Source organism: Capsicum annuum, chromosome 9, assembly GCF_002878395.1.
Source record: "Capsicum annuum cultivar UCD-10X-F1 chromosome 9, UCD10Xv1.1, whole genome shotgun sequence".
Classification (NCBI taxonomy): Eukaryota; Viridiplantae; Streptophyta; class Magnoliopsida; order Solanales; family Solanaceae; genus Capsicum; species Capsicum annuum.
The window spans coordinates 184351563-184364995 of record NC_061119.1 but is presented as its reverse complement, the minus strand read 5'-3'; the positions used below and the strand labels follow the sequence as shown (position 1 = coordinate 184364995).

General features: G+C 35.9%; 1 protein-coding gene across 1 annotated transcript; it reads left to right on the top strand.

The window, feature by feature from the left end:
* The first annotated feature begins 541 nt into the window (after nucleotides 1-541).
* LOC107854764 (probable glutathione S-transferase) lies at nucleotides 542-2129 on the top strand. The gene is made up of 2 exons (XM_016699762.2): nucleotides 542-1001; nucleotides 1590-2129. Exons 1-2 carry the CDS (start codon nucleotides 684-686, stop codon nucleotides 1932-1934), a joined length of 663 nt encoding a protein of 220 aa, XP_016555248.1. The 5' UTR covers nucleotides 542-683; the 3' UTR covers nucleotides 1935-2129.
* The last annotated feature ends 11304 nt before the right edge of the window (nucleotides 2130-13433 follow it).

Genomic DNA, 13433 nt, shown 5'->3' with positions numbered 1-13433 from the left:
TACCATTACACCATTGGTAACATAAAAGTTCAGAGGACTATTGTCCAAATAAGAAGGATCTTGAGTCGAATTTCACCATAAAAACTCGATAGACCTAAGGAGTGTTCAAAATTACATTAAAGAGGCACGTAATTCATTAATATGGGGCTCAACAACATATTTAAGGATGCATATTTGAAGCTTAAATAATATTAATATAAGATGGAAATTTGATATAATGTAAACTCTAAATGATCCCTAAAATAGTATTGAAATGTTCTTGGCTTTGACACATGATAAAATTGTTGAACTTCGCACAATTTCAAAAATCGGCTCACAAAGTAAATATTGCCAAATACCATATAAAGGGTTATAAAATCTACATTCTGATGCGAGACTCAACGTTATATGACTATATTTTACATGATCAGTGCTAAATAATTTTTATACTATCAGGTCATTCAAATAATATCTACAAGTAGCCTTCTTAAGATATACTATTCAAAAATTTGAAAAATATGTTATTTGATACAACCAGAAAATATTACTGATGGTGTAAAAATTGTTTACAAGTGACTGTAATTACCTAAACTCTTTATATAGGGCCTCATACCAATAGTCAATGCTCATCAATAACACTACCAAAGAGTAAATTTCTAGTATTCAATATTTGTTCTTGAGCTTCATATATTTTTGCTCATAAAATGGCAGAAGAAGTGACTCTATTAGATTTTTGGTGCAGTATGTATGGCATGAGGGCAAGAATTGCACTTGCGGAAAAAGGTGTGAAATATGAGTACAAAGAAGAAGATTTGAAGAATAAGAGTCCTTTGCTTTTACAAATGAATCCTATTCATAAGAAAATTCCAGTATTAATTCACAATGGAAAATCAATTTGTGAATCACTTGTTATAGTTCAATATGTAGATGATGTTTGGAAAGGAACTGGTCCTGTGCTTATTCCTTCTGATCCTTATGAGAAAGCTCAAGCTTGGTTCTGGTCTGATTACATGGACAATACTGTAAGTCAAAAAATGTAAACAACTTCGTTTTTCTCTTTTTGCTTTAATTTTATCAGCAGTCGAGGGAGAGATTTGATTTTATAGTCCATTACAAACGTTATATTAGTAATAATATGATTTTTTTTTTGAAGCTTAAGTTATTGATTTTTAAAATTCTAATTTTTATATGTTCAAAGCCTTTTAATACAAATAAATGATTTGAACCTATAAGGAAAGCGCTAGCTCCACCCTTGATTCTTTTCATAGGAGATGAGTAAATAACACCATAGGAGATCGTTGTAACGTGTGCGTAAGAGATTATTTCCTCCCCGAAAGACTATTTTATTCACAAGTTATTCACCTATCATAACACAGGAGACCGTTCATGTTTTCGTTATAGAAATGTGCTTACCCTTCATTTCCATTTACTTGTCATATTTGTCAAATATAATTATTTCGAAAGATATTTCATTTTAGAAAATTAAAAAAGAACCGACCATTTATTTTACAACTTTTCCTTTAACAGTAATAAAGTAAACATTTATCAGAGATCAAAGAATAAATACGGATAAATTAGTCATGTAACTCTTTAAGTGTAAAATAATGCAGGAACATGAATACGCAAGAAAGACATGGGCATCAAAAGGAGAAGAGCAAAAACAAGCAATCAAAGACTTTTTAGGTGGACTTAAATTGCTAGAAGGAGTACTTGGTGACAAACCATATTTTGGAGGAGACAGTTTTGGATTTCTTGATGTATCTTTGATTGGTTACTATAGTTGGTTTCTTGCCTATGAAACATTTGGGAAATTTAATGTAGAATCAGAATGTCCCAAATTGATTTCATGGGTGAAAAGGTGTTTGGAAAGGGATAGTGTGTCTAAGGCACTTCCTGATCCTCAGAAAGTTTGTGAGTTTGTCCTCCAACTCAGGAAGAAATTTGGATTGGAATGAGCAAAAACAAGAGTCCTCTTTGTTAGGGAGTGCTTACTTTTTGTCAAGAGTTTAGGTTCAGTCGGGCTTCAATATGAGTATCATATATCGAACGAAAAAAAAGACATGTACATGTCTATTGTTGGACTTTTTACTTATTTTTTGTTTTGTTTTATGGATTTCACGTATGTAATAAATGTTCTCCCTTTATGATGAGAGTATGGATCTTCTGGCTATTTTTCTTGATTTCTCTATCAAATAGTAGAATGTAGTGGAAATCTATTCCTCTGGAAGTGAGTGACACTCTTCTTTGAGGAATTTCTACAGATTTGGTAGTGTATAAAATCTTGTATTTTGCGCCTTTCTTGTTCTGGCTGCTGTAGAATTACAACAAACAGCGACATACCTAGTGTGATTCCTTAAATGGGTTCTAAGGAGAATAGAGTGTACGCTGACTTTAGGTAAAGTGGTTGTTACCCGACTCGAGAATGAATTATCTAGAAATGTTAGTCAAAGTATTACAATCAAACAAGATTTCCCCCAAGTCTAACTTGATAATCTTGAAAAAAAAGTTGGATATCCCTCAATTTCTCATTTACACCAATACTTAACTCCAACAATTTGGTCTGGTGATAAAAGCGTAATGTGTAATGTGTGGGTTAGCTGAGGTCACAAATTTGAATCCTGCCGTACACAAAAGCTTCAGTATTTGTAACAGGATGTACATAGACATACATTTTCATATAGCACATAGCACAATCATAGATAGAGATATTTTGGATTTACGGATTTTGTTTCCTTATAGATTTGCTTGAACACAATAAAAAACTCCAATTCTTGGAATAATATATGAAGAGGGACCCACTGTCTCTGTATTTTACAGTATGTAAGCCGGGAAGGATAGAGGGGTGGTTCCATTATTCACGAGTTTATAATCGTTCACCATTGGCCATTATAAAAACAAAAACTTGAAATATTTCTCTTGTTCAACCACGTTTAGCAATAGGTAAAGTTTTTATACCTCCATAGCAATGCTTGTTATAATTCTCCGTTTCTGCATTTCTGGGAATTTTAGCATTTCGTTTTCATCATTTTTTTGTTCGTAGTATAAAGAAAATTCATGATCGTGAGATGATCCGGAAAATAGATAGTTCTCTGAAAGAAAAAATAATTCAGAGGTCAACTGTTTGCTGCTCTTTTAGCCATACTTTCAAGAGCAGGCATGTTCCATAAGAGTAGAAGTTTTGCGACTACCATTAGCTAAAGTTGATTGTCACGTCCCAAAATAGTACCTAGGTGTGACTGACACCCGCTATCACTATTCGTCGGGAGAACCCCTCTTCCTTACACTTCACCAATTAATAAGCATTATGATATGGTATGTGCAACTCCAACGCATCAATAAATAGCGAATAATAATTCAACAAAAAAGAAAAATCCATAATCAAACTTAAATTCAACAATTGCTTGAGAACCAATTCTCTAGCCCAAATCTCACAGTAAGACCATGGAGCATCTAAAATAGAGTTACATGAGTTCAACTTTTGGGCATGCAAACTCAATGAAAAGAAATATAATCTAAAGAGCTAAATCTGAAACGAAAGCCTCCACGAACAATACGAAGGCTCACCTTAGCAATAGAATCATTATGAGCGAGCCATCACCCACTAGTTTCACCTTCCATGATAGTACCTGTAGACATGCAAGTAAGAAGTGAGCTATATATAAAATATTGCCCAATAAGATCCCCGACTCGCTAGTTTAAGTACTCCTGGAACAAGTATTAGAAAATACAACAATACCAAGATAGTAAAATTATTACACACGGAGATTATATCATAGTAGGACAATCAACGAGACCCAACAATCATTCATCAGAAACTACATATCTCAATACAATTTATACCAAGTACTTATCATAATTTATAATTAAAGTAATAAACCAACGCCAGGAGTTTCGGGCAGCATACACAATGCGCTAAATATATCAACAGTATACATAATACTCAGGGAAGCATGTACAATACCCCATATCAAATTAAGAAGCATCCACAATGTGCAAAGGAAAGATACACAATGCTCCGTCAAAATCAAGAAACATTCACAATACTCAAAGAAGCATACACAATGTTCTAATATCATAGCACACAAACGCATCATATCACAAAATATTTATAAAAGAAATTTTAATATTCTTGAACATAAAGTACATGCGATTGGCCTTGGAGACCACCGATTTTGCCAAGCACACGCTCGTCCTAACACATGGACCGGGACAACAAAACACAATTTTGAAACAAATTTTTAAAAAAAGCACTCAAAACTTAAAGTCTCATTTAACTCGCTAACAACAAACTTTCCACAACCTTGCAACACGTAGAACACCAACCAAATGACCACCAATAGCCTCAATCTATAGAAAAATATTAATTATCGGTATCATTATGTTATTCGCAATCAAGTCTCAATATTCTTAACTTTTAATATTAGAGCTAAATCTTAATATCTCACACCTTAACTCATGAATTAAAGATAAAAATTATCACTTTTCAACCTAACTTCTCAATTATAATCTTATATCGTGAATTAATTATCTAACCACTTGATCTCCTTAGCCATAAATATTTAAGACACTCTCTACTGTACATCCAAAACGCTAGTAATACTGCATATTTGCAGTAAGTACTCTTATCTTTCTTTCATGTGCATGAAGTTAAAATGTTTAAAATCAATTAGTATCCAAACACAATCAGAAGTCCTACAAGGAATATGTTCCCTTTTCTCTCTCTACTCATTGCTCAATCATCATATCATCATAATGTTTTCCTTTTCTCTTCAATCAGTACCTAATCAATGGTTTCTATTCGGCTCCTTTAATATCATTAAAACCAATCTTCTCAAATACTAATTGTGTGCACAATTTCCACGTTAAAGAATTACGAAAAAGACTCATACCTTATAAGTATGATGGTTCTATTGCTCACTAATGTTATTCTACATCGCTGGCTCGTTCCCTTTCAAGAGTAAAGAGATTAATTACCATAATTCTTTTCTTCTCTACTCCTCTAAAGGTATTGCTTCTTCTGAAAACTGAAAAAAAAAAAACATTTACCCTACCTTTTACTCCTTAATCAGAACGTGCATTCACAAGAATAAAGGAGAGGCTTTTGTGTTTTGTCTTGCTCACTTTAATTCTAGTAATAAATACTAATAATATAGGCTAAATTACCCATTTACCCCTTATTAAAAGCCTGGGTTATTACATTCTCCCTCACTTAAAATAGCGTTCGTCCTCGAGCGTGACAATCATATAAGAAACGTCAAATAAGTGAGGAATATAACTCGCAAGAACAAGTGAAAAATAAGATGAACTATGAACAACCTAGGTAGCTCAAAAAATAAATCTAGAAACACACCAACAAATTCTCAAACAATAGAAAAACTGCTAATAGTAACATTCTTAACCCATGCATCATGGACAATAGCAATAAAATTCAAACACCCATGATCAGCCATTCAACGTTCCCTTACATAAAATATTATCTTTTATTGAGTCACAAGAGTCATACCTTCCCACATTTAAGGGGGGGGGGGAGGTTTCTTCCAGGAAAATAGAAATGTATAAGCTTAGCATAACAATTAATCAAAGCATAATATAATGTCAACCAATCCATACACATAATTACATCAAAGGCAAACATAGGCAACACAAGTAGATCAACTATAGTGTATCTGCGCTAAACATATGTGATACAATCTCTATAAATTCTATCCACTGATAAAATGTTCCCCACTAGGGTCATGACCATATATGACACAATAAGAGTCTCAATTCTTCTCTTTAAGAATAAAGCAAAAGATGGAGTAACAAATGAATCCGTAGCACAAAAGTCAATAAGAGAATATCCATCATGAGAATTAACAATATAATACCTGTGACTACCGCATTAGATGTCTTGCTATCCTGTCTAGCCATAGCAAAGAATCTCGATGGTCCACCACCTGTCTAAGCAACCTTAGCACCCTACAGAGCGACTCTAGCTAACTGAGCTTGGGCTTGTGCACATGCAACATTTCCTTGCACCTGAGTAGTAGTTAGACCATAACAAGCCCTATTTGTTCTGTAACAACGACCACTATGATTTCTATCATAATTGAAACACCACGGATATTGACTTGATTGATAGGAATTGTTATCCTACCTCTGCATCTGTTGTTCACCCTGTCTAGCTGAATAACTATTTCTCGAAGACTGCCCTACAAAATCTGTCTGCGTAGGCTTGGACTGCCTATAATAAAAACTACCACTACCTCCAGTTTGAGCCCACTAAATTCACCTAAGTTACGTGCCTTCTTGTTTTATCGATTAATCCTTTTCTTCTCATAATAGGACTCAGAATGGAGAGTGGTGTCAACCACATTAGTATAGGATCCATTACACATATCCTGTATCATAGGACCACAACTCAAGTTCATCCACAAATTATCTTAGTTTCTCCCTCTAATCTGTAACCAAAGATGGAACACACCTGTACAACTCAGTGAACTTAGCTTCGTACTCAGTAACTGTCATAAATCCCTGTCGTAGCTCATTAAAGTGGCACCTCATGTCATCTTATTTGCTTAATGGAATAAATTTATCCATAAACTTGGCTGGAAACTCTGTCCAAGTGATCGGTGGTATCCCTGCTTGTTTGTCCCTCAAAATAAAAGTCCACTATGCATCAAGAGACCCTGAGAACAGAAAAATGGTAAATTCTACACCACGATTCTCCTTCAATCCCAAGGTAGTCAGTATCTTCTCACAACTATCTATAAACTTTTGAGGCTCAATAGAAGATGGTATAACATCAAACTCCGGTGGCTTAAGATTCATGAAATTCTTAAGATCCTTAGGTTGCTCGACAGCTGCAAGCAAATAATCAACTGGTTGAGGTGCCTGAGAAGTTGCAATATTCAACTGAACTTGTACCTGTGTTTGTGAAGTAGCCTGAGCAGCTGGAGCTCGACCCTGATTATGCACCAATACCTCAAGTACATTCAAGATTCTTACCACAATGTATGGAAACAATGCAATAGTAAGTACAACAACTGGTACTGCAGCTGGAGTATCGCGATCACATGATTATATACTCGCTTCAGAGCCACAACTTGGGGGATGACCCTCACTCCTAACTCCAGGCTGAGGACTGTTCTACGTCATAATTTGAGGCCCAGATAAATGAAACCCAACTTGATCACCACCATGAGTGGAACCATGTCCAGCACCACATTCAGCATGTGCATTAAATCGACTATCAGAGAAAGAACCACGTCTATTAACCATCTGCGAAATAATATTTAGAGATTAGAATAAATTCAACTCATGCACGAATAATGAATGAAAAAAGGAAAAACTTCCTAGATGTTCCGTAGCCTCAAGTTCATAAGTATGGACGCCTACATACCCTTGAATAAGAATCTACTAAACACTATTCCATGACTCAGGACCTAAAGCCTAGACTCTGATACCAATTTTGTCACATCCCAAATTAGTACCTAGGTATGAATGGCACCCGCTATCACTACCCATTAGGAGAATCACTCTTCCTTACACTTCACCAGCTAATAAGCACTATGATACGGTGTGTGCAACTCCAGTGCATCAATAAATAACGAATAATAATTTAACAAAAAAAATCCATAGTCAAACTTAAATTCAACAATCGCTTGGAATCAATTTTCTAGCCCAAATCTCACACTAAGACCATGGAGCATCTAAAATAGAGTTACATGCGTTCAACTTTTTGGCATGCAAACCCAATAAAAAGAAATATAATCTAAAGCGCTAAAGTTGAAATGAAAGCCTCCATGAATAATGTGAAGGCTCACCTCAGCAATAGAATCATTATGAACGAGCCATCATCCACTAGTTTCACCTTCTGCTATAGTACCTGCAGACATAGAAGTAAAGAGTGAGCTATATATAAAATATAGCCTAGTAAGATCCCCAACTCGCTACTTTATTAGAAAATATTACAACACCAAAAATGTAAAATTATTACACACAGATATCATAATAGGACGATAAACGAGACCCAACAATCATTCATCAGGAATTGCATATCTCAATACAATTTATACCAAGTACTTATCATAATTTATAACTAAAATAATTAACCAACACCAGGAGTTCCGCGCAACATACACAATGCGCCAAATATATCAAGAGTATACACAATACTCAGGAAAGCATACACAATGCCCCATATCAAATCAAGAAGCATACACAATGCTCAAGGGAAGGATACACGGTGCTCCATTAAAACCAAGAAACATACACAATACACAAGGAAGCATACACAATTCCCCAATCTCATAGCACACAAACGTATCACATCACATAATATTTATAAAAGGAATTTTATTATTCTTGAATATAAAGTATATGTGATTGGCCTTGAAGACCACCGATTCTGCCAAGTACAAGCCCGTCCCAACAAATGGATTAGGCAAACAAACCACAATTTTGAAACAAATTTGAAAACAAGCACTCAAAAGCTTAAAGTCTCACTTACCTCGCTAACAACAAGCTTTCCACAACCTTGCAACACGTAGAACACAAAGCAAATGACCATCAATAGCCTCAATCTATTGAAAAATATTAATTATCGATATCATTATACTATTCGCTATCGAGTATCAATATTCCTAACTTTTAAGATTGGAGCTAAATCTTAATATCTCACACCTTAACTCATGAATTAAAGATAAAAATTATCACTTTCCAACCTAACTTCTCAATTATAATCTTATGTCAATTAATTATTGTCACGACCTGAACCGAGGCCCTGGTCATGACGAACATTCCGAACCTTAAAGGCCTGAAACACCCCTATCTATCTGGTAATCATGCACATAATTTATATGATAAAAGAAATGCAGAAGATTCACAATACTACGGAAACATGGTCATGAGTCCAATGGAATCAATAATGGGAAATAATGTCCCACAACATCTATCGGCATCTGAAAAACATCTGCAAAATCTCTACTACATGACTAAAATAAACAACTGTCTAAAAACTGGGACAACGCCCCCAGTAGACCCAAAACTATTAAATGATAAATAAACTGCCAGACATCAGGCCTTCCAAGATATAGAAGGCTCGTCACTTGTCTCTGCAAAACTATATGAAGAATCTATCAATTTTCTGAACCCCTAGACTGTGCCTCCAAACCTGGGAGGGAAGGGGGTCAATACAAATTACTGGTACGCAGACTAATCCAAAACAAAGTAGAGATATAAAATAAATGAGAGTTGATATAAAGCACATTATTGTAAAATGATTTCGAAAAGACATGGGCTTAGTATAATGATTTTTCAACAAAAATGCAACACATTTGAGCTAGGTGGTACACCCTACAATTTCACATTTTCACCAACTCTCAAATCTTGGTTGACGCCGAGATTAGAGTATAAGTGAGGGAAAGACACACAAGATCACACAGCAGGGTGTCTCGACCCAATCAAGTATGGTAGTGCACAAGATCACAAAGCAGGGCTCCTAACCATAGTCCCAATTTAGGATGACATAATGTCAGGCACACAAGATCACACAATAGCTGAGTCAACAAACACAATTTCTAGCGTAGAGTCATTTGACTCGTGCTTTCTTTGGGTAACCACCTATCTCACAAGATCAATGCATTAAACTCATTTTAATCAATCACATGTCATACTCTGCAGGGTATTGTCATACCCAACTTACAAGTCATCAATCTCACATCAACTTTCCAACTTCTCATACCATTTACCACATGCACATATGTATGACTTTCATACCATTAAAACACATACACTATGGTTCTCAACATGTAATTATTCAAGAAGTTTAATCATTTATGAGTAATGTCAAATCAATTTCAAAACTCATGCTCTCAATGGTTTTAACATTAGCATAATATGGCGCATAAACATTATCATGGGGAATTTAGAAAATTCACAACTCATGTACATCGCACCCTTTTGAAATTTCAGGTCACATATTCATAATTCAACCATTTAAATACATTCAAACAAACAACCCCATGATATCTCAATAGTTCTTTCAAAATCATATATCAAAACATGTTATTTGTATCAATTGAAAACCCCCATTTGTAATAACATAGATGTACTTGTATAAATTTAAAGTCTTGCGTAAGTTCCTTTTTGAAAACATGCCCATGAACTTTAGGATAACCCCAGGTATCTCTATTTACGAAATTAGCGGGTTCTTCTTGAAGCCTATGATCTGGGGATTTCGAATCTTCAATCAATTTTGAAAACCCACGGTTGAATCTTGTTTGAAACCCTAGAGAGGATTCTTGATGATTTTAATGAAAATAGGGTTAAGTTGCTCAAACATACCCTAAATCCTTTGTTTGGATGGTTTTAAAGGCTAGAGAAAAATCAAATTTACCCTTAATAACTCCTGAACGAAACTGGAAATTTGAACTTAAAAATCCAATTTCGGGTACCACAGTGATGCACCACAATCGCGGTGGTACACTGGAATTTGATGAGTGGGAAATTGGGTGCTTCCGCAATGCACCACCATCGTGGAGCCCCACTGGAATTTGGCGATTATCAATTTGACCCTCTTCACGATTCGCTAGACCCCAAAATAACGATGTTTATGACTGGAACTTTAAATTATTCATAACTTCTTCACCGAGGGTCCGTTTTGGACGAATCTTATATCGTTGGAAAGCTAATTTAGTCATCTACGTAATGAAAGGTTGAAATCTAGGAAATTCCACATGAAAAATAATTTAGATCATTCTAGAAACTAATGCTTAGACTTTCTATGGACAGAACTTAGCTAAGAAGATATTGGGGTGTTACAATATCTCCCCTTGGGATCATTCATCCCCAAATGATGCTGTGGAACACAGACAAGCATAATTCCAAGCATACTAAAGGATAGAAAGATTTAGGTAAGGGTTTTACCTTCAACTCTGCCATCTACTGGGTTAAAAAGGTGTGAGTATCTTGTTCTTATGTCGTCTTTTGATTTTCAAGTGGCTTTTTCAACCTTCTGATTTCTCCACAACACCTTAATTGAAACTATTTCTTTACTTCTCAACTTTCAGATCTGACGATCTAGGATTGAAATAGGTTCCTCTTTATATGATAAGGAGGCTGTCACCTTGATCTCTTCTGCAGGCAACACCAAGGAATGGTCTCCAATGTATTTCATCAACATGGATATGTGAAATACTGGATGGACAGAATTCAAACTAGCAGGAAATTCTAACTCATACGCAACACCACCTATTCTTCTTAAAATCTGATATGGTCCTATATAGTGAGGACTCAATTTACCTTTCTTTCTGAATCGTATCACTCCCTTCATGAGAGAAACCTTCAGAAATACCCAATCTCAGACCTCAAACTCTAACTCTCTTATCCTAACATCGGTGTAGGATTTCTGACGACTCTGAGCTATTATAAGTCATTCTCTAATAAGCTTCACATCTTCCATTGCCTGATAAACAAGATCAGGCCCAAAAATCTGCATCTCATCCACTTCTTACCACCCTATTGGTGACCTATATCTTCTCTCATACAATGCCTCGAATGGCTCCATCTTCATACTGGAATGGAAACTGTTATTATACGCGAACACTATCAATGGCAAGTGATCCACCCAACTACCTTTAAAATCAATTACACAAGCCCTCAATATATCCTCAAGGGTATGGATGGTGCGTTCCGCTTACCTATCCGTTTGGGGGTGAAAAACAGTACTTAGGTTCACTTGGGTACCTAAACCTCTCTGAAAAGATCTCCAAAACTGAGAAGAAAACTACGTACCTCGGTCAGATATAATGGACGTAGGTGCCCCATGCAAATAAACTATTTCTGCGATGAATAGCTTAGCATAATCCTCTCCTGAATAGTTAGTCCTGACAGGCAAAAAGTGCGCTGACTTGGTCAGCCTATCTACAATTACCCATCTAGAATGATACTGGTTTTGGGACTTCGGAAGTCCTGTAATGAAATCCATATTTATCATCTCCCACTTCTATAAAGGCAGAGCTATCTCTTGGGAAGTACCTCCTGGCCTCAAATGTTCTACCTTCACTTGCTGATAGTTCAAACACTTGGAAATAAAATCAGCTACATCACGTTTCATGTTATTCCACCAATACAAAGTTTTCAGATTATGGTACATCTTAGTAGAGCCCGGGTGAACAACATACCTCGAAGTGTGTGCTTCATCAAGGATTCTTTCCCGCAGTCCATCAACATTTAGGATGCACAACTTACCCTGATATCTCAGAATACCATCACCACCAATTTCAAATGACATTACCTTTTGTTGACCCACATCTTTCTTGATTTGCATCAAGATGGGATCTTTAACCTGCTTCTCTTTAACTTCAGCACAAAGGGATGACTTAGCTATCTCATAAATAATCACCCCTCCATTTTTAGAATCTAAGAGTCACATTCCCAGATTTGCAAGGAGGAGAATATCCTCTACCATCTCTCTCTTCCCCTCTTTAATATGAGAAAAGCTTCCCATTGACAACTTGCTGAGAGCGTTGGCTATAACATTTGCCTTGCCCGGATGGTAATGTAGGCTCATATCATAGTCTTTCAAAAGCTCCATCCAATGCCTCTGCCTGAGGTTCAATTCTTTCTGTGAGAAAACATACTGCAAACTTTTGTGGTCAGTACAAATATCAACATGCACTCCATAGAGATAATGCCTCCAGATCCTAAGTGCAAACACCATGACTGCTAACTCCAAGTCTTGAGTGGGGTAATTTCGCTCATGCACCTTTAACTGCCTAGATGCATAAGCTACTACCTTACCATGTTGCATCAATACACAACTAAGTCCCACATGGGACGCATCACAGTATACCACAAAACTATCTACACCTTCAGGAAGAGTCAAAATAGGAGCAATAGTCAGCTTGTCTTTCAACTTCTCAAAACTATTTTCACACAATTCAGACTACACAAACCTCATCTTTTTCTGAGTCAATTTAGTGAGCAAGTAGCTATGGAAGAAAAACTCTCTACAAACCTTCTGTAATAACCCGCCAAACCTAAGAAGATCCAAATATCGGTTGGAGTCATAGGTTTGGGCCATTTTCTCACTGCCTCAATCTTTTGGGGATCCACTCTAATCCCGTCACTAGATACAATATGCTCCAAGAAGGCAATAGCATTCAGCCAAAATTCACATTTGGAGAACTTAGCATATAACTAATGATCCTTAAAGGTCTGAAGGATAATTAGAGGTGATTGGCATGGTCTTCCTCACTTTTAGAATAGATCAGATTATCTTCAATGAACACTATGATGAACAAATCTAAAAACTGATGGAACACCCTATTCATAAGATCCATGAAGGTTGCAGGGGCGTTAGTCAAACTGAAGGACATGACTAAGAACTCATACAATTTAATCAATGCTCACAGCTTGTAAAGTTTTCGGATTCAAGAAAGTCTAGAAATTAAAATAAAGTAATGGCAGTA